This window comes from Lutra lutra, chromosome 9, assembly GCF_902655055.1.
Source record: "Lutra lutra chromosome 9, mLutLut1.2, whole genome shotgun sequence".
Classification (NCBI taxonomy): Eukaryota; Metazoa; Chordata; class Mammalia; order Carnivora; family Mustelidae; genus Lutra; species Lutra lutra.
This window is the reverse complement of record NC_062286.1, coordinates 1,846,743-1,870,216: the sequence shown is the minus strand read 5'-3', so window position 1 is coordinate 1,870,216 and position 23,474 is coordinate 1,846,743. Positions and strand designations below refer to the sequence as shown.

At 53.8% G+C, this 23,474-nt stretch overlaps 1 protein-coding gene across 2 annotated transcripts in view; it reads left to right on the top strand.

The window, feature by feature from the left end:
- The window catches only part of EIPR1 (EARP complex and GARP complex interacting protein 1), a 124,487-nt gene continuing 101,013 nt past the window's right edge, over positions 1-23,474 (top strand). The window contains exons 1-2 of one of the 2 annotated variants that reach the window (XM_047745433.1): positions 1-166; positions 12,604-12,687. In XM_047745433.1, coding sequence (XP_047601389.1) covers positions 125-166; positions 12,604-12,687 — 126 coding nt within the window. In that variant the 5' untranslated portion in view covers positions 1-124. The remainder of the gene's footprint in view (positions 167-12,603; positions 12,688-23,474) is intronic. The other variant, XM_047745434.1, reaches the window with a different exon arrangement.

Genomic DNA, 23,474 nt, shown 5'->3' with positions numbered 1-23,474 from the left:
GGGAGCCGAGGTGGGCCTAGAAGGCCTCCAGTTTGGGCCTCCTGGGCGGGAGGGAATGAATGGGAGCTGAGCCCGAGGCGCGCCCGCTCTAAGCACAGGCCTGAGGCGGGTGAGCGGCCGCAGCATGGAGGACGACGCTCCCGTCATCTATGGGCTGGAGTTCCAGGTGCGTCCCAGGAGAGCCCCCGGGGCGCGCTGTTTGCAGAGCGAGGCTGGCGCGGCCCCGGCCCCCTTGTGCCTCTGAGGGCTGGGGGGCTGCGGGGAGAGCCTTTAAAGACTCGGTTGTCCAGGAAGGCCCAGGGTCCTGCGGGTCGCTGGGTGGGCGCAGCGCCGGGGCCCACGACTGCCGGGCTGGGGGCCCCGCCGCCTCCCCTCCCGCAGCCCTGGGTGTCGCTGGGGGCTGATCCGCAGCGCGCCCCGCGCGGGACCCCCCGCCCCCGCGCCGTGTGCGATTCCCTATAGCGCGCAGTTCTGGGGCGGGCGCCGCGTCCGCGGGTGTTCCGGGGTGGGCGGAGGTGCAGAGGTCAGCGGGAAGCTCTTTACTTGCCCTACACCCAGTTCCCGTGCTTGGCGCTGCCCACCGTGACCCCGTGCTCGGCGCCGCTGCTCACCGTGGCCGTCCGTAGTAGGCGCTCTGGCCAGGCCGAAACGGAGGGTCCCCCCCGGGGGAGCGGTGAGGCGGTACGCGGGCAGTTTAGCAGGACAGCAGGGACGTTTGTGGGTAGAGTGGAGAAGTGAGAGGCAGGGGTCGGCGGATCTGGAAGGGCAGCGAGGTCGCACTGTGCGGGCCTGCTAGAGCCCTGCGTTGGCGTCACCTCTTCAGATGGCTTTGGGGACCTTAAGGCACTCAGGGACAGATACAGAGACAAAAGACACAGTTCACTGCCTTATGAAGTACTTGATAACATGATTGTGTACCCTGAATGTGTGTTAAAAATATAAATAATGGGGGCCCCTGGGTGGTTCAGTCCGTGAAGCGTCTGCCTTCCGCTCAGGTCCTGGTCTCAGGGTCCTGGGGTGAAGCCCCTGCCTAGGGCTCCCTGCTCAGCGGGGAGTCCGTTTCTCCCTCTCCCTCTGCCCCTTCGCACCGCTCATGCTCTCTCTCTCCTCAAATGAGTAAATAAGCGTCTTAAAAAAAAAAAAAAAGACAAAACTAAGAAATATAAATGCTCTTTGGTTTCAAGAAGCTTACAGTGAGAGCAGCAGCCGTGTTCGTTACTAAAAGCCTGGGCACCACCACAGCTCCTGAAGTTTAAATCCTGGCTCCAGGGGCGTCTGGAGGGCTCACTCGGTTGAGTGTCCCACTCTTGATTTTGGCTCAGGTCATGATCTCAGGGTCCTGGGATCCAGCCCTGCCTGGGGCTCCCCACTCGGCCGGGAATCTGCTGGAGACTCTCTCTCTCTCAATCTCCCTTTCCCTCTTCCCTTGTCCTGCTTGCTTGTGTGCTCTCTCTCATAAATAATAAATAATAAATAAAATCTTTAAATCCCGTCTCCAGCACTTACCTTGTAACCTTGGGTTCCAGTTTCCTTGCCAATAAAATGGGAAAATGAGCTTGGATCCCCTGTGGCTGTTAGGAAAATTAAATGAGTTAATACATTTAATTCAAGCACTTAGAAAATTGCCTGGCACATAATACGCACTCAGGAAATGTTCTAATTATTATCATAAGACAAAATTCTTACAGATAAATCCATACAAGGCAGTATTAAAGTGTCCTATAAGGAATGAGCTGTGTTTAGCGTTTGGCCGCAGGCTCAGTCACCCAAGACTGCCTTAACTAGCAGCTTCTTCTTCTTCTTCTTTTTTAAAGATTTTATTTATTTGACAGACAGAGATCACAAGTAGGCAGAGAGGCAGGCAGAGAGAGAGGAGGAAGCAGGCTCCCCGCTGAGCAGAGAGCCCGATGCGGGACTCGATCCCAGGACCCTGGGATCATGACCTGAGCCAAAGGCAGAGGCTTCAACCCACTGAGCCACCCAGGCGCCCCTTAACTAGCAGCTTCTGAGAGCAATCCTGCGTGCTGCTGAAGACTGCCTGTACTTCACGTCTCTCGCAGTCCTACTTAGAGATGCTGTTCTGTGGGCCATGCCCACCTAGCCAGCAAGTGGTAAACTTGGGATTCTAACCTAGAGAGGCTTTAAACCCAAGCCAACTTCAAAGCCCCTTAACTACAAAGTTGCACTGCTTTCCCCTGGAAAAGGTGCACGTGTGGCCACATGCGGAGGGAGCCTGTGGGGAGATTGAGGGTCCCTGACCTCATACTTCCTAAAGTGTGCATCTGATTCCAGTGTCCCTAATCACTTCTTTAGCTCCTTAAGAAATGGCCTGAATAACAGAGGTTTTGATCTTCAGTGTTGGATCTTTGAGATAACAAATGTTATTTCCTGGGATTAGTATCAAGGAGTGGATCCTTGCCTTGGGCATCAAATATTTTATCTGAATTTCTCCTTTATCTTAAAAGAAGTAGCAGATTTTTGTGCTTCTTTACTTTGGACAGTATGTGGGCCATGACATTCTCGAATCTGCAGAATCCATACTACAGTAAATATAGAAAGAACTGGAAGTCACAGTGGAGGTTTTTGTTGTCAGTGACTTTCACATCACTGTGGAGAGCACTTTACTTCAGAAGGTAGGGCTCTGGAGGTTCCTGGGTGGCTCAGTCGGGGAAGTGCCTGCCTTCGGCTCAGGTCATGGTCTCAGGGTCCTGGGATCTAGACCCGCATCGGGCTCCCTGTGCAGCAGGGAGCTGCTTCTCCCCCTTCTTCTGCCTGCTGCTCCCCCTGCTTGTGTGTGTGCCCATGCTTTCTCTCTGTCTTAAATAAAATCTTTAAAAACAATAAAAGATGATAAGGATCTGATTGTTGACCAACGATTGAGGTAATGGGGCTCAAGGATAAAATAAGTTCCTTCTATGTCAGTAAAGGCAGAAGAGCACCATACAGGGGTCATTAAAATAAAAATGCGGGGCACGTTTGTGTATGGAACATTATGATATGTGATTGACATCTTTTAGCTCATAGAAAACAACTTTTGATGTGTGTTTATGATTTTAGTTCATTTTATTTTATTTTATTTTATTTATTTATTTGAGAGAGAGACAGTGAGAGAGAGCATGAGGGAGGAGAAGGTCAGAGGGAGAAGCAGACTCCCCATGGAGGTGGGAGCCTGATGCGGGACTTGATCCTGGTACTCTGGGATCATGACCTGAGCCGAAGGCAGTTGCTTAACCCACCGAGCCACCCAGGCGCCCCTAGTTCTTTTCATTTTTGTGCATTTAAAATTAAAAAGAAAATCCAAGTGATTCTTACTGTCTTTTAAGAAGTCGGATTGCTGAAAATCTGATTAAGATCTGCAGGATCTTACCTGCATCTTATCTGATTCCCTGTCGTTAACGTTTCCATCTTACCCGATTTCCTGACAACAACTACATTCAACTTAGAATTGTTTCTTCTCTTTACCATTCATTCATAAAGATTTTATTATTATGTTTTAATATATTTGTCACAGAGAGGGAGAGCACAAGCAGGGGGAGCAGCGGCCAGGGGGAGAAAGGGGCTTCCCGCTGAGCAGGGAGCCCAACGCGGGACTCAGTCCCAGCACGCGGGGATCATGACCTGAGCTGAAGGTGGATGCTTAAATGATTGAGCCACGCAGGCACCCGGAATTTTAAGTTTGATGCCTTATTTTTGTATATGCATGCCCCGACTTTCTAGTTAATGGTGCGCTTGCTGGCCATGTGCTGGTACCCCTGCGGTTTCTCTGCTGGGTGTCCCAGTTCCCTGTCTTGCGTCCTTTTGTCCTGTGTTTCTCTTAATAGTCTAGACGATGCTGGCCCGACATGCTGTCCCTGTCATACTTGCTTTGCCAGATGATGACCAGAGTCTATTTACAATAACAGACAAGGAATTTACCACTGTGTCCACACCGGAGTTTACTGGCTTTTTCCTGAAAGGGAGGAGAGTCATTTTACAGGACGTCCAGTAACCGTGGTCAGATGGTCACTTGACTGACTGCTCCCAGACGAGGCACAAAGACCGCACAGTTTAACAGGGACACGTTTTAGCACAAAGCCATCTTATAGTTACATTTTATGGATTTGTGTATTTGAATATTGTGTATGTTATGCTAATTATGATTGTGTTATGGAAGTTTCTCCAGCATGGTCTGAATTTGAAATAGTATGAATGAGACTTCTGATACCTTACACACACTCTCAGTGTCCTGAGCGGGAGAAATCAGCCTTCCCAGTTTGAGTTTAATCTGTAATTCTTAGTTAACAGAACCGTAGTTCTTTATGACTATTCAGAAGTCTCTACAAACAAGATTATTTCTCCCCTGCACACTCATTTCTTTGAAACTTTCGGCATTAAGAAGACCTTCTCGGGGTGTGTAGGTGGCTCAGTTGGTTGTGTGTCTGACTCTTGGTTTTAGCTCAGGTCATGATCTCAGGGTCATGGGATAGGGCCCCGCATCGGACTTCGCGCTAAACTGAGTCTGCTTGAGATTTTTTCTCTCTGCCCCTTTCTCTGTCTCAAATAAATAAATAAATCTTTCAAAAAAGGAAAAGATGACCTTCTCTGGTTGCAAGGGCCACTAGTCCTCCAGCAGACACACCGAGTGACCATCGCGCCCCACTGAAGTGCCTTGACTGTGTCTGCCTTGCCCATTCCTGAGCCTCGGGCGCTCTCCCAACACTGGCTTTTGGATCTGTGGTCACCTGCTGTTCTGATTTCTTCCTTTCTTTTGCGGTTAGGTTTGGTCGTTCGTGCTTTCCTAGGAAATGTATTCATTTATTCGGTCGGCCAGTACTTCTGGTCTGCGGTGTGCCAGACATTACTGTGTGCCCTGGGACGTGGCAGGAGGGAAGCAAACAGCCCAGCAGCCCTCCCTTGGCCCCGGTGCAGAGCAGAAGCCAGGCGAGCAGCCTTCGGTGTTCTTCCAAGTCTCCTCAGTTGCCGGCCTGCTTTATGTGATGTCATTCTGTTTTCGTAACATGAGCATCGAGACCGTGAATCTCCTTCTGAGCACTGACTTCTTGATTTTACTGTTTTCTGGGTATTTTAAGGTTTTGCACTTGATGTCCTTTGTCACCTGAAACTTTCTGGGGTCTTTCTCAGCCCCGCCCGCATCGCCTGCTGTGAGTGGGGATCCGTCCGAATGTCCTTCCTGCGGTGGCTCTGCGCTTCCCTCGGTGAGCTCCGTGAGCCCAGACCTCAGCTGAGGTCGTCGTGCCTTGTCTTCTCCAAGCTGTGCCTTGGTTTCCCCCTTGTACTTTTCTCTTCCTTTTTTCCTCTCTCACTGTTGGAGAAGGACTGCTCTGCTGGGTCGTACAGGCCTGGCTGCGTGTACGGCATGTGCACAGTGTGTACATGTGTACGGTGTGTACAGAGAGCTTTGGCTCTCCTGTGGCAGCATGTGGTCGGCATGTGTGTGTCTTTAGGGCTTTTCCGGCCGCTCTGCCTCGCCGTCCTTCCTGGTGGCGCCCTTGCAGGGCTCCTGGGCTCCTCTGATCCTGGTCTCTTGTGGGCGAGCCTTTCTGTCGAGCTGCTGTGGGCTTTGTACGCGGGGTCGGGCCTGGCCCCAGCTGGTGGGAACTGCTGCAGCCTGGGTCTGGTTTGTGAGGGAACCTGCAGCCCTCATTTGTCCCCCGGCAGAGACGACGGCCCAGTCCAGCTGCCCACGGTGTAGCACCCCTCCACCTTGGGCGACCAGAGTGCTTCCAGACGGGATGCCTGGCTGCCTGGCCTGCTCTGACTCTTGCCACCAGCCGTGCACCTGTCCTGCCGTCCCATGCCCACGGTGCTGCCATCTCTGCGGGGCAGGAGGGGGACGCTGCCGCCATCTCTGCGGGGCAGGAGGAGGACGCTGCCAGGGCCCTCTTCAGCCCCCCTCTTGGCTCTGACCTCTGCCTTCAAGTCTTTCCTTCATGGTGTGTGTTTGGATTATAGATGTTTCTGGCTTCATTGAAGACGGTCTTTGTTTCCGCTTTTACTTTCCCTCTTGCTTTTGTGTTGTGTTTGTGTTTTTGGATCTGTGGTTACTGGCTGTTCTATTCCCTAGAGTTTGGAAGAGCAAAATTTAGATTTCAGCCTGCTGCTCAAACACCTGAGGTCCCGATTTGACTTGATGAGGTCGGAAGGTGGAGGGCGAGCTGGAGTGAAAAGCCTCATGTCAGGCAGGTTGGGTACGCAGTTGTGGAAGTGCCATTCAAGCAAGGAGAGGGGAGGGGTGGTGGTGCCGCTGGAGAGGAGCTGGGGAGGGCGGGATGCGGGGTTAGGGGATCCTATGTGGTCCGCCTGGTAGGCAGGGGTGGGAGGGGTCGGGCTGGTAGCCAGAAGGGCGGGCAGGCCTGGGGAGGGGCCTCAGGCCAGTGCAGTGAGGTCGAGGGAGTGAGCCTCTGGGCGCGCCATGGACCTGATTCCTGATTAGTGGGCGTGGCCACTGGCCTGGTCACAGTGATGATGCCTGTGGGAGGGGGGCTTGCTTGGAGGGAAGTGTGGCCCTGGGAGAGTCAGGATGGAGCCGTGGACACAAAGCCGCAGTGTGAGCAATGGGAACCGGTGGTGATGGACGGGGTCCTCAGGGGCCAGGGGACAGAGGGGTCCCTCGTCAGGGGTGCCTGAGGCTGTGGGGCCGGGGCCGCAGGGAAAGCAGTGCTGCGGGGTGGCTGCAGTGAGGCCGGGTCAGCAGAAGGGGAGGAACTGCTCAGGGTCGGGGAAGGCTCCCCCGTCTACGCCGCCATTAAGCGCGGGTCTGGCAGCAGCTTGAGAAGCAAATGAGTCAGGGTAAGACATTTTCAAAGGACAAGGGGGTGCGTGACTTGATTTTCCCAGTTAAGGGGAAGAAATCAGAGTAGAAAACAGGGACAGAGAAGAGAGAGGGCTGCCCAATGTTGTGTGCTGCACACGGGTAGCAGGGGCTCCCCCTTCTCTGGGCAGGAGGGCAGCTGATGGCTTCTGTGTCGCTGCTCCAGTGTGAGGTAAGTTTTGTGCTGTACGATGGGACTGGGTTGCACTAGGGGCTCCAGGGGGCAGGCAGGGCAAAGCAGAGTGGGCGAGGGACAGGTGGCGGCCCCTTGGTGGGGCTGAAAGGTCAGCCTTTGCACGCACAGGAGTGAGGGTGTGGGTGAATGTACCAGTGACCGTGTGTGCTGTGGCCCCTTCGTCCCCAAGAGCAGTGCTGTTGCCGCAGTTTTCCGTGGGCGGCTCAAGGGCTTTGGTGCTTGTCTGCTGCGCTCCAGACCTGTGCGATCCGGGGCTGCGAGATGGAGCGGCGGAGTAGGTGTTGACTTAGTACAGAGCGAGGAAGTGGGGCTCTGCCTCCTTTTTGCTCTGACTTTCTTTGTGTTTGTGAAGTGATCTGCTGCACGCTGAGGAGGTGACCTGCTGTGTGAGGAAGGACATCGGTGGTCGCCGGCTTCCTGGTTTGTCATCCTAGTGATGGGGGGGGTGGGTAGCTCGCAGTAAAGAGGCCGTTTCTGGGGTGCCTGAGTGGCTCAGTGGATTAAAGCCCCTGCCTTTGGCTCAGGTCATGATCCTGGGGTCCTGGGATCGAGCCCCGCATCGGGCTCTCTGCTCAGCGGGGAGCCTGCTTCTCCTTCTCTGTGTCCGCCTCTCTGCCTACTTGTGATCTCTGTCATATAAATAAATTATAAAAAAAAAAGGGGCTGTTTCTGTGGGGAGACCGCTTCCTGTAGAAGGTCCAGGCACCGATCTCTGCTCAAAGCACGGGTTCTGTTCCGCCTGCTCACCTTCCAGCTGCGCTTTACACTTGCCTGGGGCGCGGCTCGCGTGGGCGAAGTTCTGATGGGGAACCGGGGCAGGACGTTCCGCAGAGGGAGCATTTACTTGCTCGGACTAATAAGCCCATGAAGACAATTTGAATCGCCCAAGGGAACGCTCAGTACGCAGCGAGTACGGGGAGGCCTGGGGTTGCCGCCCTGTCATGGAGTGGAACTTCCACAGCGCTTCCCGGGACCTTCCCCACCGAGAGCCCAGCTCCCCGGCATCTCCACTTGCCGCGCCCTGGGTTGGCTCACTGAACGGCGAGGTGGGGGGAAGACAGCGGTGTCAGGCACGTGCTATGGCCTTTCTTTTGAGAACAGGGCATAGAATGATAAAACGTGACCTGTGCTCTGCCTTCTATCCCATATATAAGTATCTTACCTATGTTGCTAGGTCCCCATGTCACCACAGCAGAAAGAGAACCAGGCTGGGAGTCTAGGAGCTTTGTGACCATGACCAAGTCACTTAACCTCTCCGGTCCTCAGCGTCTTTATCTTCTAAGTAGCAATATTATCCATCCTGACTTTGGGTTTCCTTCATTGTGTTGTGAAGATGAACCAAGGTAAAAATACATGCAGATGCTTTATGACCTATTATACCTAAAATTTGATCTTGTAATAATGAGGTCATTGGAGCACCTCAAAACTATTATCATGACTAGATTTAAGAAGGTCATTTGATCATTCCCTTCATCATAAGACCAGCATTATGGACACATATCTGTCACCCAAATGGCCAGAGTTAAGTTATTATTATTATTTTAACCTAATAAAATACTAAAATGATCTTAGATTCAATGTATTTGAGATTTCACTGTAATTTTTAAAGATTCGGTTTTTTTTTTTTTTTTTGTAAGAGTAATTCTCTTCAGTTTTTTATTTTTATTTACTTATTTTGGAGAGAGTGCATGTGTGTAAGCAGGGGAAGGGGAGAGGGACTCTCAAGCTGATTCCAAGCTGAGCGTGGAGCCCAATGTGGGGCTTGATCTTACAATCCCAAGACCTCGACCTGAGCTGAAACCAAGAGGTGGACACCTAACTGACCGCGCCACCCTGGTGTCCCTCCTCTTCAGTGCTTTAAAAAAGAAGGGGCTTGCTGTGTGTGACAGCATGCATAGTTTCAAGCTCGTAGTGCTTTTCTAAACTGTGGCAGCTTTCGTCTCTGAAACACGCGAGCTCTTTGACTTCATTTCCTTGCATGCTTACCCAGGGCTGCGGCTCCGGGCTCTGGTTCTGGGCTCTGTAAATTGCTTCGGGATGAAGCAGGTTGGATGCTGGCTCATGATGGCCTCAGCAGCCGCTGCCGGCCTGAGCTGCCCTTTTGTTCCATCTCATGGCAACTAACACAGCGTATTTCTCTCTGCTTTCCAGTGATGGCACTTAGTGCTGTCTTCTGCTGGAAGTCAAGCTCATGGGTGTGTTTTGATCAATATTGATTTGCTGCTGCGTGGACTGGGCCGGGGGCTCTGATATATAGTCATTTCCCACCTGCTGTGTTTGGGTCTTGTCCGCTGTCTCCTGCGAATCTGTTTCCTGAGGGCAGGGCCAGTGTCCTGCCTCCGTGGCACCTTCCACACGTGCAGAGGTCACATAGTCAGCTCACACTTGCTGACTTGAAGCATGGACGAGTCTTTTCGTGGAAAGTAATCATTTCTCTCAGATGAGTCCTCTTCTGGGCCCTGTTTTAGGGGCTTTCAGGCTTCTTCTGTCTGGGGTGATGGCATGTACCTCCATTTGGGTCTTAGTGTTCTTGTTTGAAGGGGGAACCTGTCCCGCATCCCCTCCGTTGATCTGGGCTCTGCCTTCCAAGCAGCTGGGCGTTGTCTGTGCAATGGCGTGGGTGCTTCTTCCCCAGTCATTTTCCTCTAACCGAATGGCACTCTAATTAGCAGGCTTCAGGGCATCTGTGGATTTGCTGGTATCATGTGCAGAGTTGTACTCGGTGTATTTTTGGCAGAAGGTGTATAGACTCACAAAGAATTCATCAGTTTTGCCAAGAGGTCTGCGACTACAGTCCAGTTCTGTTGAGCAGGTTGTAGGCAGGTTGGCGAGACTGGATTTCTTCCTCCTGATGTCTCATAATGTGGGTACTGCTCTGGACATGTGTGTTCTTGCTGTTACTGACATGTATTCTCGTAGTTAATGTTTTTCTGCCAGCAACCCTTTCTGAGGAGGGGTAGGGACATAGGGCTGTGGTTGCATTTCCTGAGAGCATGACATGAAATTGTTGTCTCCAAACCTTTTGGCAGTGGACACTGAAAAGGTCTTGTTCACCCCTGCTGTGGAAACCAAGTCAAAACCGAGACAGACTGACTGGTCAGGACGGCTGCTGTACGGTTTCTCTACCCCCGTTTTATTTATTTATCTTTAAGATTCATTTATTTATTTATCTGAAAGAGAGAGCAAGTGCACATGAGTGGGGAGGGGGACAGAGGCAGAGGGAGAAGCAGACTTGCTGAGCAGGGAGCCCGATGCAGGGTTCAAGCCTAGGACCCTGCGATCGTGACCTGAGCTGAAGGTAGGTGCTTAACTGATTGAGTCCGCCAGGGGCCCTGCTCACCCTATTTTAAGAAGAATGAGTAAGAAATTGAGAAACACATGTAGGAATAAGATGTGGTGGAGGAGGACGTGGGACGTCTTGGCTGTTTCTAGCTGCACGTGGGAAGAGAGCATGTGGACAGTGGCCCACCCGGTGAACTGTGGGTGGTGGTATCAGTTTCCTGTCGCTGCTATAACAAGTCAGCACCAATTTAATGGTTTTATTTATTTATTTTTAAAGATTTCACTTATTTATTTGACAGACGGAGATCACAAGTAGGCAGAGAGGCAGGCAGAGAGAGAGAGGGAAGCAGGCTCCCCGCTGAGCAGAGAGCCCGATGCGGGGCTCCATCCCAAGACCCTGGGAACACGACCCGAGCCGAAGGCAGAGGCTTTAACCCACTGAGCCACCTAGGCGCCCCAATTTAACGGTTTTAAAGAACAGCACCTCGTACCTTACAATTCTGTAGTTCTGAAGCCTCATGTGGGCCTCATGGGGCTTAAATCAAGGCGTTGGTAGGGCCGCATTCTTCCCTGGAGGCTCGGGGGCAATCTGTTACCTTGCCTTTTCTAGCTTCTAGAGGGGCTTATTGTACTCCTTGGTCCACGGACTCCTTCCGTCTTCAAAGCCCGCAGGCGCCGCCCCCATCCTCCCAGCCACCTGTGCCTCCCAGGGCTTCCTGTGTCCCTCTCATGGTGCCACCTTTCCTCCCATAGGCATCAGAGCACGAGCTATGGGGATGGAGGGATTGGTCCCGGCACACTTCCTGGTTGTACTGAAAGAGATGTGGGTTTGGTTGTGTTTGTCCCACCACTAACATTAACCAGTTATGAACAATCTTTTCCTTTCGAGGCTTCAGACTCTTCACCTGAAATTCTTTATTTAGTCTTTTAATTATTGACAATATTAAGCACAGGTATTGTAATTCCTGCTGTGGTGCACCACCCTGATTCCTCTTTCGGGAAATGCAGCAGGTTCTGGGATTATGGGTGGCTGGGAGCTCTCGGTGGGTGCTGTTAGAGTTTGCCCTCAGCTGAGCAGAGCTGTGTTGCCCTAAGTCACACCCCCTCCAGGAGAGCCTGCTACCAACAACTGATCGGTGGGGTTCGGGGCAGGGTCGCAGATGAGCCTGGCCATGATGCTCCACTCTGAGGGGCCATCCCAGCTCGGCCTCCCTGTGGGCATTGCAGTTCCTCTGCGTCCTCTGGTCAGTCCTGCTTCCTTCACGCTTCGCTCCTGCTCCCCCCGTGGCGTCCTTCCCGAGAGTGTTCCCGGCAAACCTGTGCACAAAGCCTGATCTTCTACAGCTGGTTGCCCAGAGCCTGACCATCCGAATGCTCAGCAGGCCTTTCTGTTGTTTGCTGTTTGGCTTTTAATCATATGGTTTTGACTGGGTGTAGGACTAGTTATTTCTGATTGAGTGTTTGACATTGTGAGAAAAACTGTAGAACCTTTGGAGGTCTTTGTCTTCCTCCGGAGGATTGGCAGGTGGCTGGCCAGCCCAGGAGCACCAGTCTGCTCAGTTACTTAAAATCCAGTCACAGACCAAGATGACCTGGAGCATTAGTCTGTGCAGGTTGACCTTCTTCTAGTTCACCTTCACTCCTGGCCTCTGCCCTATGGGACCCCAGCCCTGAGTGTTAGCTTTTTGCTGGCCCCTTCTCTAGGGCGGGCCCTGCACTCCGTGTTTGTACCCTCAGTCCAGGGGACTGTCCGAAGCGTTCCTTAGTGTCAGCCGCGGGCCACACTTCCAGACTGGTAGCTGCTAGCTGAGAGCGGGCTGGAGGTCAGGCTTGCCTCTCGATGCTTTGCTCCTTCCCAAGATCTTGGCGTTTGGTCTTCGCTGTGGGAGCTCCTTAAAGGAGGCCTTGGAACAAATTCATAGTATTTTGTTTCGTTTGAATGGTTGCCCTCTGCCGGAGCTTGGTTTAAAGCATCTCTTCTGCCATTGCTGGGGGCGGTTTTCTGCTGCACTGTTGAAGGATGAGTTGTTCCACCAGTCTGTTGCCGTTGAAAATTGTGGTTTTATTAAAAATACCATTTACGTCTTTATTGCTTATTTTCTGTGCCCATTTATAATTGTTTCTACGTATGCATTTAAATGGAATTGTCAGGTCACAACGTATACAAACATCGAAGGCCTTGCGTCCACATTTCTAAGTTGTCTAGTGGGCACTTTGAACTGTTACCGCCTCAGCAGCCGCAGAGAAGTAACTGCCTTCTACACTCTGTCGAGTCGAACTGCTTAAACGTGTGTGCGCTTTCCTCCTCCCGCAGGCCCGCGCCCTCACACCTCAGACTGCAGAAACAGATGCCATTCGGTTTTTGGTCGGGACGCAGTCTCTCAAATATGATAATCAGGTAACTATGTTTGACAAATGTATACATGTTAATTACTAAGCCTGTTCTTACTTTTCAACGATTTTGCTCTTGATGTTTTCAAGCAACACTTGAGAAAATTAATGCCACACGAACAAAGTAAAACTTTCATTGAGATTTACATATGCGAGCGTACGTAATAACGGAGCTCAGCGAAGTAAACGTGCTCCATGCAGCGTGGCTGTCGTGGTTTCCCTCTGAGGTCATGTCGGGTTTGCCACGTAAGTGATGAGGAGCTCTCCAGGCACATGGTCGGCGCTACTGCCTGTCCCCAGGCCGCCGGGTGACTGGCCCCGTTAAGTGCTCACAGCGTTCTTGCCAGCTGAGCCTGGATGAGGCCGTAATCTGCCAAGGGCCCCGCTTTCACTGCCGCACGCAGCAGGAGGGGCTGTTCTAGCCACTGCTGGAGCCAGAACGTTGGCTGCTGACACATCAGCCTTCAGCTCATGGCTTGACGCAGACATTTGACCTAGACCGAATGGAATAACCTTGCTGGAGTTCATTTTCCTCACCACCAAGCTGGAGATAAGGCCATGTGCTCTCTGTACCTCACGGGTGCTGAGGATGTTGTGAAGAGGTGAACTGTCTTGGATCCTGGGGAAATGGACAAAAGGCCGTGTGTCTTGGAGCCGGGCCTCCGCCCAGTTACCACTGTCCCGCAGGGGGAGTGGCTTTAAGACGGCCTTGAAAGTGTTTGGTGCCGGGTGTGGTGTAGTGAAATTGCCACACTTGTGTTTTTAAATTGACATAGTCATTTTGGCGCCTGGTCTCGTGACCTATATGTAGAGATTTATAAATAACATAATAAATAACATATAAATAACATAAATAAGTGTTTATGTTATTTAGCCTTTATTTCCTATACCCAAAACATAGGTGTTAGGTCCTCCAATAATGGGTCCGTGATCAAAGGAGCGAGACTGATACAAAGCGAAGGTCAAGCAAAGCTTTATTTCGTGCCAACATCGAGAATCAAACCAACAGGTCGGGGCTGTCTCTTACAAAGAGGCGACCCCTCCCAGCCTCACAGACTAACTTCTATAGAGCAAAGGCCATGTGGTTGGGCCTGGCCACGCACAGGTGGCCAGTGAGATTGCAGCACACAGAGAAAGCGGCACGGTCATGCTAGGCCGATTGAATCACAATTCACCCCATAGTAGACATTTGCTCTAGCCTATCCCCTTGGTCAGAATTGGTGCCCAAAAGGCGGGGCCCACGCTCCTTGGTAGCTAGGGAGACAGTATGTGTGCCCCACTGAGTGGATGTCTCCACCTGGCCTGACCCGCCCTTGTATCTGGGCTTTGCTACCTGGGACTGGTTTCCCGGACTCGTTTTTAAGTAAGTTCCTCTGGGAGGGGCAGGGTCAATCTAAGTTTACTGCATAAACAACAAAATGGCTCCCTCTGGCTAAGCAGGCCCTTATAATAGGAAAACCTTTATATACAAGGAATATTTTTGTAATGTTACAAATAATTGTGAAACACTTAGCAGCCATCAAAATGTGCGGGAATCAGGTTGAAGGGAGCTGCTTTCTATGGTGGCAGATTCACAGGATGGGACCCCGTTGAACCTGGTTTCTTGTGGTGAAGCGGTCATCATAGATTGCACTCATTAAGTTATAAACTCATTAATGGCATAATTTCAGAATCGTTCGGTGAAATGTTAAAATTTTATCTATCGTGTGATCACAGTAGTGTCAAAAAAGACCATTTCTCAGTGGCTACCAATGTTGACTCGTTAGGTGTCTCCATGGGGCCCATAGAATGTTACGTCAGTTATGCCTCACAACAGTGGTGGATCAAGTTTAACCGCGAGTCTTACACACGGTGAAGAACTAGGAGGAAACGGGTCAAACAGCCTCAAAATTCGAGCCATAGTAACCTTTGGGTGAGGTGAGCATTTGTGAGGTAGATCGTTTTCCTAATTTTCACTTTTCTGAACGTGTGTGTCACGTTCCTTCTGCCAGAATGTCAGGAAGAATTACTTTCTTAGGAAGATGGTTTCCAGTGGGCTCTCGCAGGGAGGAGGGGCCTGGCGTGTAGGTTGCCAGCTCAGAGCTGCTGCTGGTGCAGGTGCGGCCGCTGGGAGAGGGGCTTGGTGGGCTCTGAAGTCGCACTCGTGGCTTCTGTCCCGCGGCTTGGCTGGGAATTGGGCGCAGGGTGGGCGGTGGAGAACCCCGGGGCCCTGTCTCCAGGCGTTGGTGCTCCTCACCTCGCCCACCTGCTTTCTCTCCCGCTCAGCCCTGAGGCTGTCCCGAGGACCTTTTGGGTACAGGGATCAGTTTTTAGCCTTCTGAGATTAGGGAGGAAATTACTATCATGTCATCATGCGGGACGGATGCTCCGTGAGTTAAAGGCCAGATGAGGCAACGAGGGCACCCACAAGTCGCACTTGGCTGTGACCCCGAGAGAGGAGCAGCCCCGGGTGACCTGACGTGCCGGCGCGAGGTCTCTGCAGGCGGCCTGGCAGGGAGCACCGTGCAGGGCGCTGTGGTCCGGGGTCGTGAGGTAGGCATCCCGCGACGCTGTTTGTAGCTCTGTGTGGCCCGTTTTGTTGGTGTGGTTTCGTGATACAGACAGTCCTGGTTTCCAGAAAATAGCCGTCAGTCCTTGGACCTAGTGAAATGCATGACTTTTGTCCTTAAGAATCAGTCTTAGAAGCCCAGATTTCCAGAAGCCCAACTCTGTAGGGCCCAGAGAAGGTATGCGTTTAACTTCCATTTTATGGCATCAAGGATGGAGCTCTTCGGGGAGCTTTCCCGAATGTCCGACACGTGACGGCTGCTTGGATGCTGTGTTTCCCGAACCCGGTGCCACCTGCTGTCCCCTTCCTTTCAGAATGTAAGGGCCTGCCCCTCCCAGAGGAACTAGCTTGTGGACCCCGGATGTAGGGGCGGGGCAGGCCGGATGGAGACGTCCAATCAGTGGGGCGCACGTATATCCACTGGGGTGAGTTGAAATTCAATTGGCCGCCTGTGTAGGGGCGGGGCTCAACCACCCCCATAAAGGTTGGTCTGCGAGGCTGTCGGAGGCAGAAGGAGGGAGGAGGAGGAGAGCCTGCGGGAGCAGAAGAAGGAGAGCCCGCGGGAGCAGAGCTGTAGGCAGAGCGGAGACAGCGAGCTGCGGGAGGCAGGCGGTTCCGTTGACTCCCGCGCTCGAGCTGCCCTCGAGCAGCGTGCCGGGCCTAAGCCCACAGCGGAGGCGCCTCCACCGCGTGCCCCGACGCGCCCGCCTGCCAGCTGGTGCTGGAGTGAGCGCTGCGGCGACGGGATGCTAGCGCTGCTGGCCGCCGGCGTCCAAGACGGCCCGCCCTCCGGCAGCCGCTTCGTGTGCACGGCGCTGCCCCCGGAGGCGGCGCGTGCCAGTTGCCTATTGCCCGAGAGCAGGGCGGCGCGCTGAGCCCCGAGGAGGAGCTGTGGGCCACGATGCTGCAGAGACCATCGTGCAGCAGAAGGAGACGCTGGCGTGCTGCGAGGGGCTGGCGGGCTGCAAGGCGAAAGGCCCGGCAGCCACAGGCAAGGACATGATGGACGATTCTCCGCGGGGCCCCGGCCACGTCATGGAGCAGCTCAGCTGCTCACTGCAGCTGCCAGTGGTCCCGAGCCGCCAGCGGTCCCGACGCCTGTGGCCCCAAGCTGCCAGCGGCCCGCAGCCACCTGCAGTCCCGTCGCCAGCAGCCCCGCCCACACCGCGGCTTGGGCAGCGGCGCCTCGGGGAGCAGCGGAGCCACCAGTAGCCGAGCTGCCAGCGGTCCCGCGCCGCCAGCACCCCGACGCCTGTGGCCCCGAGATGCCAGTGGCCCCGCCCACACACTGCCACCCTCAGCAGCGGCGCCGCGGGGAACGGACTAGACGGCAGCAACCTCGCCGGGAACCCTGAGCCGCTGCCTCGCCGAAGCTGTGTCATTCCGGGGAGCAGCTTCGTCAGGGAAGAGGCTTCCTCCAGAGCTGCCTCGCCGGAGCAGCCTCACCAGAGCAGCCTTGACAGTGGCGTCATGGGGAGCAGAATCTGTGTCATCAGTGTTGTCCTCCCTGTCATCATCACTGTCGTTTGTCATCGCTTCTTCTTGGGAGCGGCCCTTCCCGGGGAGCAACCTCACCAGCAGCGGCCTTCTTGGGAGTGGCCTCTTCTTGGGAGCAGCTCCAACCAGGGAGCAGCCTCATCTGCGGAGCAGCCTCGTCCGGAGTGGCCTTCTTGGGAGTGACCTTGTTGGAATCATCATCGTCTTTTCGTAAGAGACAGCCCTGACCGGTCAGTTTGATTTTTGATGCTTGGCGTGAAATAAAGCTTTGTTTGATTTTCGCTTTATATCAGTCTCGTTCCTTTGATCACGGACCCTAACAAGAACATTCTCGTCACAGCGCTGGGGAAGGCTGCAGCCACGCTGAATCAGGGTGGGGGGTGCGTCTGAGAGCCTCCTCCTCCCACGCTTCGCCTCCAGCCGCCTTTCATGGGGGACGCTTCCAGAGTGTGTGCCGGCCAGGCTGGCACTTCCCTCCGTCTCTGGGAAAGGTGGGTGACATCGTTGGGGATGCGTGTGCACTCCCTCAGTTCACACTGCGGACGCTGTGTGTTGGGGGGACCCTGCGGTCCCTCCCGCGGCCTGGCGTGTGAGCTGCGTCAGGGTGAACAGATGGGTTTGTGCTCTCAGCCGCATGCTCGTGAGGCGGTGGGACAGATGCCAGGAGGTGCAACAGACGTGCGCCGCGGGCCAGCCTCGGAGTCCAGGATGGCGGGCCCGGAGGGTGGGCTGTGGCGCTGGCCCGCGGCCCCGGGGTCTTGTTCCTGGGGCGTGGCTGGGGAGCCGTGAGAGCAGGGAGGGCCAGACCCTGAGCTTGTGCCCCTACATGCCCAGCCCGTGTGTTCCCCTCACACAGGCCAAGCTCACACGTCCGTGCAACGTGCGTTTCTCTCCTGTGTGATAGGCCTGACTCTCTGCCCACGTGGTGCGTGTCCTCCCACGCGGGGTGTGTGTCTCCTGAGGCTGCCTCCCAGCTGGGCGGCCCCAAGAGGACACCCCCCCGCCCCCGGGGCGGTGAAGGCACAGCATTTGCCCTTCTGCTGCCCTCCAGGAGCAATACGCTTGTTCCTCTGCTTCCCTCTGATGTTATTACTATTACTTTTAAAGATTTATTTATTTGAGAGAGAGAGAGCCTACATCACGGGCGAGGGGCCAAGGGAGAGAGAGAATCTCCAGCAGATTCCGAATATGGAGCCCATCGTGGGGCTCGATCCCCCGACCCCGAGATCCCGACCTGAGCCCAAACCAAAAGTCAGATGCTTCACCCACCTCCCCACCCAGGTGCCCCGCCCACCGCTATTCTCATCAGAACAGGGTTCTGGAGCGCATTTGTAAGGGGAGAAAACTGGCCCCCCCGGCCCCCCCAGCCCTCCTCCTGGAGCCCCTCCCTGCTTGTTTGCTGACAGTGAGGGTGACCCGGGCTCTGGGGGTCTGTGAGGATGGGGTTCCCGGCTTTGTGGCCCACACTGAGCAGCAGGACTGTGTAGGGTGCTGGCAGTGGTCCCTGAGGCGCCCGCTCAGCTGTGCCCTCCCCTGCACCACCTCCCGGGTGCTGGGACAGGCCGGGAAGGGGGGTCCTGTGCCCCAGAGGCTGCCCACTGACTGCGATGACACACATCTGTCCGACAGGGAAGCGGGGCGCTGCTCAGGGCCGGGTGGGGGCCATTCCCACACCTGCAACCTTGGTGGATGGGGGTCATTGACCCCATTTCCAAGCAGGCAGGGGATTGGTCCTGAGCAGTTCTGGGGTTTTTGGCAGGTGGGCGAGCTGGAATATGGCAGGGGTGCAGTTGCTCTCCTTCCCCTCCTCCTCCTGTTTCCACCTGCAACCGGGGTGGCGGGTTTTGTAGCCTGAAGGCATCCTGCAGGCTTCCCTGCAGACACCCGTACCCACAGTGCTAGTGCTGGGAGCCGCCCCCAGATCAGGCAGCCCTGCCCAGGTAGGGGGCCCTGGCCCCGCGGCCCTGCTCCCACGCCTCCCACCGGCTGGCCCCGCTGGCTGGTGAGGGTTAATGGCCCCCAGCTTCGCCTCGGGCCATCAGCTCCTGGGCAGTCATTAATTCCCTAGAAAGTGCCAGTCCCTGAACCAGTCCTAATTAATTCAGCTGGGCTCTTTTCTGGAAATTTTTGAAGCTGTCACAGTCACTGACCTGTTTTCTCTGTCAGATGAACTGCTCTAGTTTCTGCTCTCAGTTTGCACGCGGCTCCGCGCTAGGAGCCGGGTGGTCGTGTGGGTCCTTCATTTGCTGGTCCTCGTCTGGGCCCTTCATTTGCTGGTCCTCCTTCACGGGGTGGGCGGGCACAGTGGGCTGCTTTCCGCGGAGGCTGTGTGCTCACTGGCTGTCCGGTGGGGGCTTTAGGCAGAGACTCCAAACAAGGGGTTCACTTCTGCATGCGGTTCTCCCCAAGATTCCCTTTGCCTGTCGCTAACTTCCCGCTTCTGCAGCAGCTGGGGGAAGAGCCAGCGTGATCGAGGACGCAGATTCGTCCTCTCCCCGCACGGTCAGGGAGAAGGTGAATCCCTGAAGGGGGTGACACACAGTGGCTTCTTCCCTTGGATTGATCTTTTACTTTTTAACTTTTGTTTTTAATTTGTAAACTCTATTTTCCTGTGTTTGTGTTTTGATTACGGTCAGCTTCGTTCCTCAGCCGCCTCTGTCTGCGAGCTCTGTCCTCGTTGGCCCCGGCTACCCCAAGAAACACCCGGCCCTTTGTTAGACATCGAGACTCAGCGCCCCCTGCCCTGACCTGGAATGGAACCCCCTTTCCTCCCTCACCCCTTCTTCTGCTGCCCCCTCCCCACCCCCTTTTCTCAGTATTGATTACATCTCAGAATTCCGTTTTTAATTTTTTAAATTATTTTTTAAAAGATTTTATTTATTTACTTGACAGAGAGAGGGATCGAAAGTAGGCAGAGAGGCAGGCAGGGGGGCGGGTGGGGAACAGGCTCCCCGCCGAGCAGAGAGCCGGATGCGGGGCTCGATCCCAGGACCCTGAGATCATGACCTGAGCCAAGGCAGAGGCTTTAACCCACTGAGCCACCCAGGCGCCCCTCAGAATTCCTTTTTATAACAGAGTTCTACTTTATAGCTTTTTAGTTGTTGGGCTTCTGTCTAGAAATGGGATGATAGAGACCGCTGGGGGCTTCCCAGTGACCCGTTAGGTCCCAGCTTTTCCCCCAGCCCTGGGCCAGCCGCAGCAGAGGACCTCCGTCCTGCCCATTTGCTGGCTCTGTGTGTTGGTCTCCCTCGGGTTCAGAGGTTGGAACCCAGTCCCCGGTGATGGTAGGAGGGGTAGGGCCCCTGGAAGTTGCTTAGGTCATGGCAGTGGAGCCGTTGTGAATGGGGTGGGCCTGTAGTGTCTTTCCTCCTCTGCTACGTGAGGACACGGGGAAAGGGTGGTCATCGGACCCCGGAGGATGGCTCCCCTCAGACCCGAGCATGCTGTGGCACCCTGAGCTCGGCCTTCCCGCCTCCAGGGCTGTGAGCACTGCACGCCCCTGTGTGTAGGCACCGCCTGTGCTGTTCGTCACAGTAGCCCATGTGCACGAGGACGGTGCTCGTCCAAGAAGTGCCCCCGCTGGGCGCAAGGGCGGCGTGGAATGTGGGTCTTTTTCTTTTCTTTCTTTCTTGTGGCTCCCAAGTATAGTTTGGCCTCATTGACAAAGGATGTCCATACACTGGGGCTTATTTGCGTGGGGAAATTAATATGGACGGTAAGTATTAACCAACAGGCACAGTGAGCCCCGGGAAGCACGTAGCGTGTTTGATAGGAACTTACCGTTTTAAGTCTTAGCTGAAGGATCACTGTGTTTCAAGTCTAATGAAGAAATCCAAGGAATCCATTTTCCTAAGTATACTTACGCTAAAGCGAGAGCCCAGAGAGTGACCAGCACAGGGTCCGCTGGCCGGGAAGCGGCAGAATCAAAACGGGGCGCAGGTCTCCTGGTCCCGGATCACGGTGCACCCCGTGTATCCCCCCGAAGCAAAGTGGACTGACGCTGAAAGGGAGCTTTGCAGTCCTGCCTTGAGCTGGGAGGGGAGAGCGCTGGAGGTGTGCAGCCCGCGGGAGGACGCCCTCTCCAGGTCTAGCGCCCGCTGCGCTGTGTTCTTCGGAAGGAACTGCCCAGAGGGCCTGTTCGCGTCTCGTGGTGGACAGTGTGGTGTGAGGTCTGCGGTGGCGGACGGGCCAGACCTTTCATCCCGCTGGCTCACGGGCCCCAGCAGGGAGACGTGCCGGTGGCCCAGCCACCGGAACCTTAACATTCCCTAGGAAGGGAGCTTTTCGTTTTTGATTTCTAATTTTATCCATATTTTTAAGTTTTTTCTTTCTTTTTTTTCTTTTTAATTTGTAAGCGTTTGTTTACCTTCAGTTCAGTGGGAGAGATGAGATGGAGAGACAGTGCAGTGGCCTGGAGTCAGGCTCAGATCTGGCCCCGGGCCATGGCGGAGTCAGGGTCTGTGGCAAGGGACACCTTTCTCTAAGCCCCCATTCCCCAGGAAGATGAGGGAGCATCGACATCTTTACCGGCTTCCTAATGAACTTTATGACTCTTGCTCCTAACTTTTTATAGAGTCATCTGTGCCCTTAGCCCAGCACTAGTAAATCCAACTTTAAAAGACTATGTAAAGGTAATAATGGTAATTCACAGTATACAAGTTTGATCTTTATTATAAGCTGTGAAAGCGTCTTAGGAACTCAGCTGTGGTGTGGCGAGTTTAGGGTGATGGCGGCGCGTCCTCCTGACTCTTAACCAATATCAGTTGCTCCTTCCTTTGCACCCCTGTAATCGTGTGCACACACTATGGTGTTTTCCTCGTATTGGTGTCAGAACTGCCCTGTAGCCACAGAGCTGTCTTGCACAGAATATTTGCTTGCACGCCCAGAGCTGTCTTGCACAGAATATTTGTTTGCATGCCCAGAGCTGTCTTGCACAGAATATTTGCTTGCACGCCCAGAGTAAGCCAGGGAGCCGGTGGTGCCCTGAGAACAGGCAGCTGGAGATACGGCCTCCCTCTCTGGCGGCAGGGGCTGATTTTTGCTCTCCTGCTGCCGTGCGGAGTGCAGGGGGCCTCTGTGTGCCCTGGATGGCTTGGGGGTTCAGAGCACATCCTGCTTCTAACTCCAGGAGATACCCTATGTCAACTCTCCAAGCCTGTGTTTCTCACCTGTCGATTGTGGCTAATGATTACCCACGGCTCTTTTCAGGATTAATGGAGATGATGTGTGTCAGATAGCATCGTGCCTGGCCCATCCTACATGCTAGCCAGTATTACTCTGATCTCTGTTTACGGTGGTGATGTCTTATCGTTCTTTCTGAACATGCCTAGATTAAAACATTTCACGAAGACGTATCCTGTGGGCCTGTCTGGGAACCTACTGTAAATGAGGATGTGTGGGAAAACCACAGGACTGTCAAGCTTGAAGATGAAGGTTAAGGGCCGTAGTAGTACCCGAACCTGTCAGATTAGGAGAGATGGACTTGATGGGAGCGGGGAGGTCTTCGACATGTCCCTCCTTTCTTCTGTGTCCCTGTGCCCAGAAGTGCAGAAAGGAGCCTAGAGGAACTTTGGATCAGGCTCCAAGGCCTGGACAGCATGTGGACAGCGTGTGGACAGCATGGGCTTTGTGTCCTCACACGGGAGAAAAGGGCATCCTGGCGAGGTGGTGAGAAGGAAGGCTTCCCCAGATGAGAGTGACCTGGAGCAGGGGCGCTGGGCAGGAGAGCCCGGCAGCCACAGGTCCCGGACCAGGGGAAGAGGTCAGCGGGCGGGCTGCTGTGAGTCGGTGCCAGCGGCGTTGGGCTTTCTTCAGGGTGGGCCGGCCGAGCCGGCAAACAGGAATTCTGATACCAGGGCTCTGCTGTGTCAGCCTGTGGGCCTCCTGGCATTTGGGTGCATTACAGAGGGATAGATGAGGGAACAGGAAAATAGTACATATAAGCGCCTCTATTCATTTTTTTCGGTCTTAATGGATTTCCAGATAAGTAGGAAATGTGTCAAATAATAAAGAAGAAAGAAAAAAATTTCCTCTTTACCCTACAAAAAATACAAAATTATTCTCATTTTTGTATATTGCCCTGTAGTTTGTGTTTACACATGACTTTTATATTATTGCATGCCACTTTATATTCTGCTTGTGAAATTTATGCTTTCGTAAAACTTTTGTGTTTATAATTGTTCTTTATCATGATTTTAAAAAAATATTTCATTTATTTGAGAGAGAGAGCATGTATGCAGGTATGTGCAGGGTAGGGGGGCAGAGGGAGAAGGAGAAGCAGATTCCCTGCGGAGCGCGGAGTCAAATGTGGGGCTGGATCCCGGGACCTGAGCTCGGGATCTGAGCTGAAGCCAAGAGTCAGGCACTGAACCCGTTGAGCCACCTGGCGCCCCTGCTTTCCATGCTTTGTAGAACTATTTAATACTCCGTCATTTTTGCGTTGTTCACTTATTTTCTGGGACAGGTTTTAGGAAATCCATTTATTTCACTTTCAACGTTTATATAGTTCCTATTTATGTATTGTAATAAATCTTTTGAAAGAACGATTCAGATGTTCAGCATTTACTGATCTTACTGTAGCCTTCCCCGTGTGGATCGTCACTATTCCATTGGCATCACAGAATTCTTATCTTTTTTTAAAGATTTTACCTGTTTATTTGACAGAGATCACAAGTAGGCAGAGAGGCAGGCAGAGAGAGAGGGGGGGAAGCAGGCTCCCCGCTGAGCAGAGAACCCGATGGGGGGCTCGA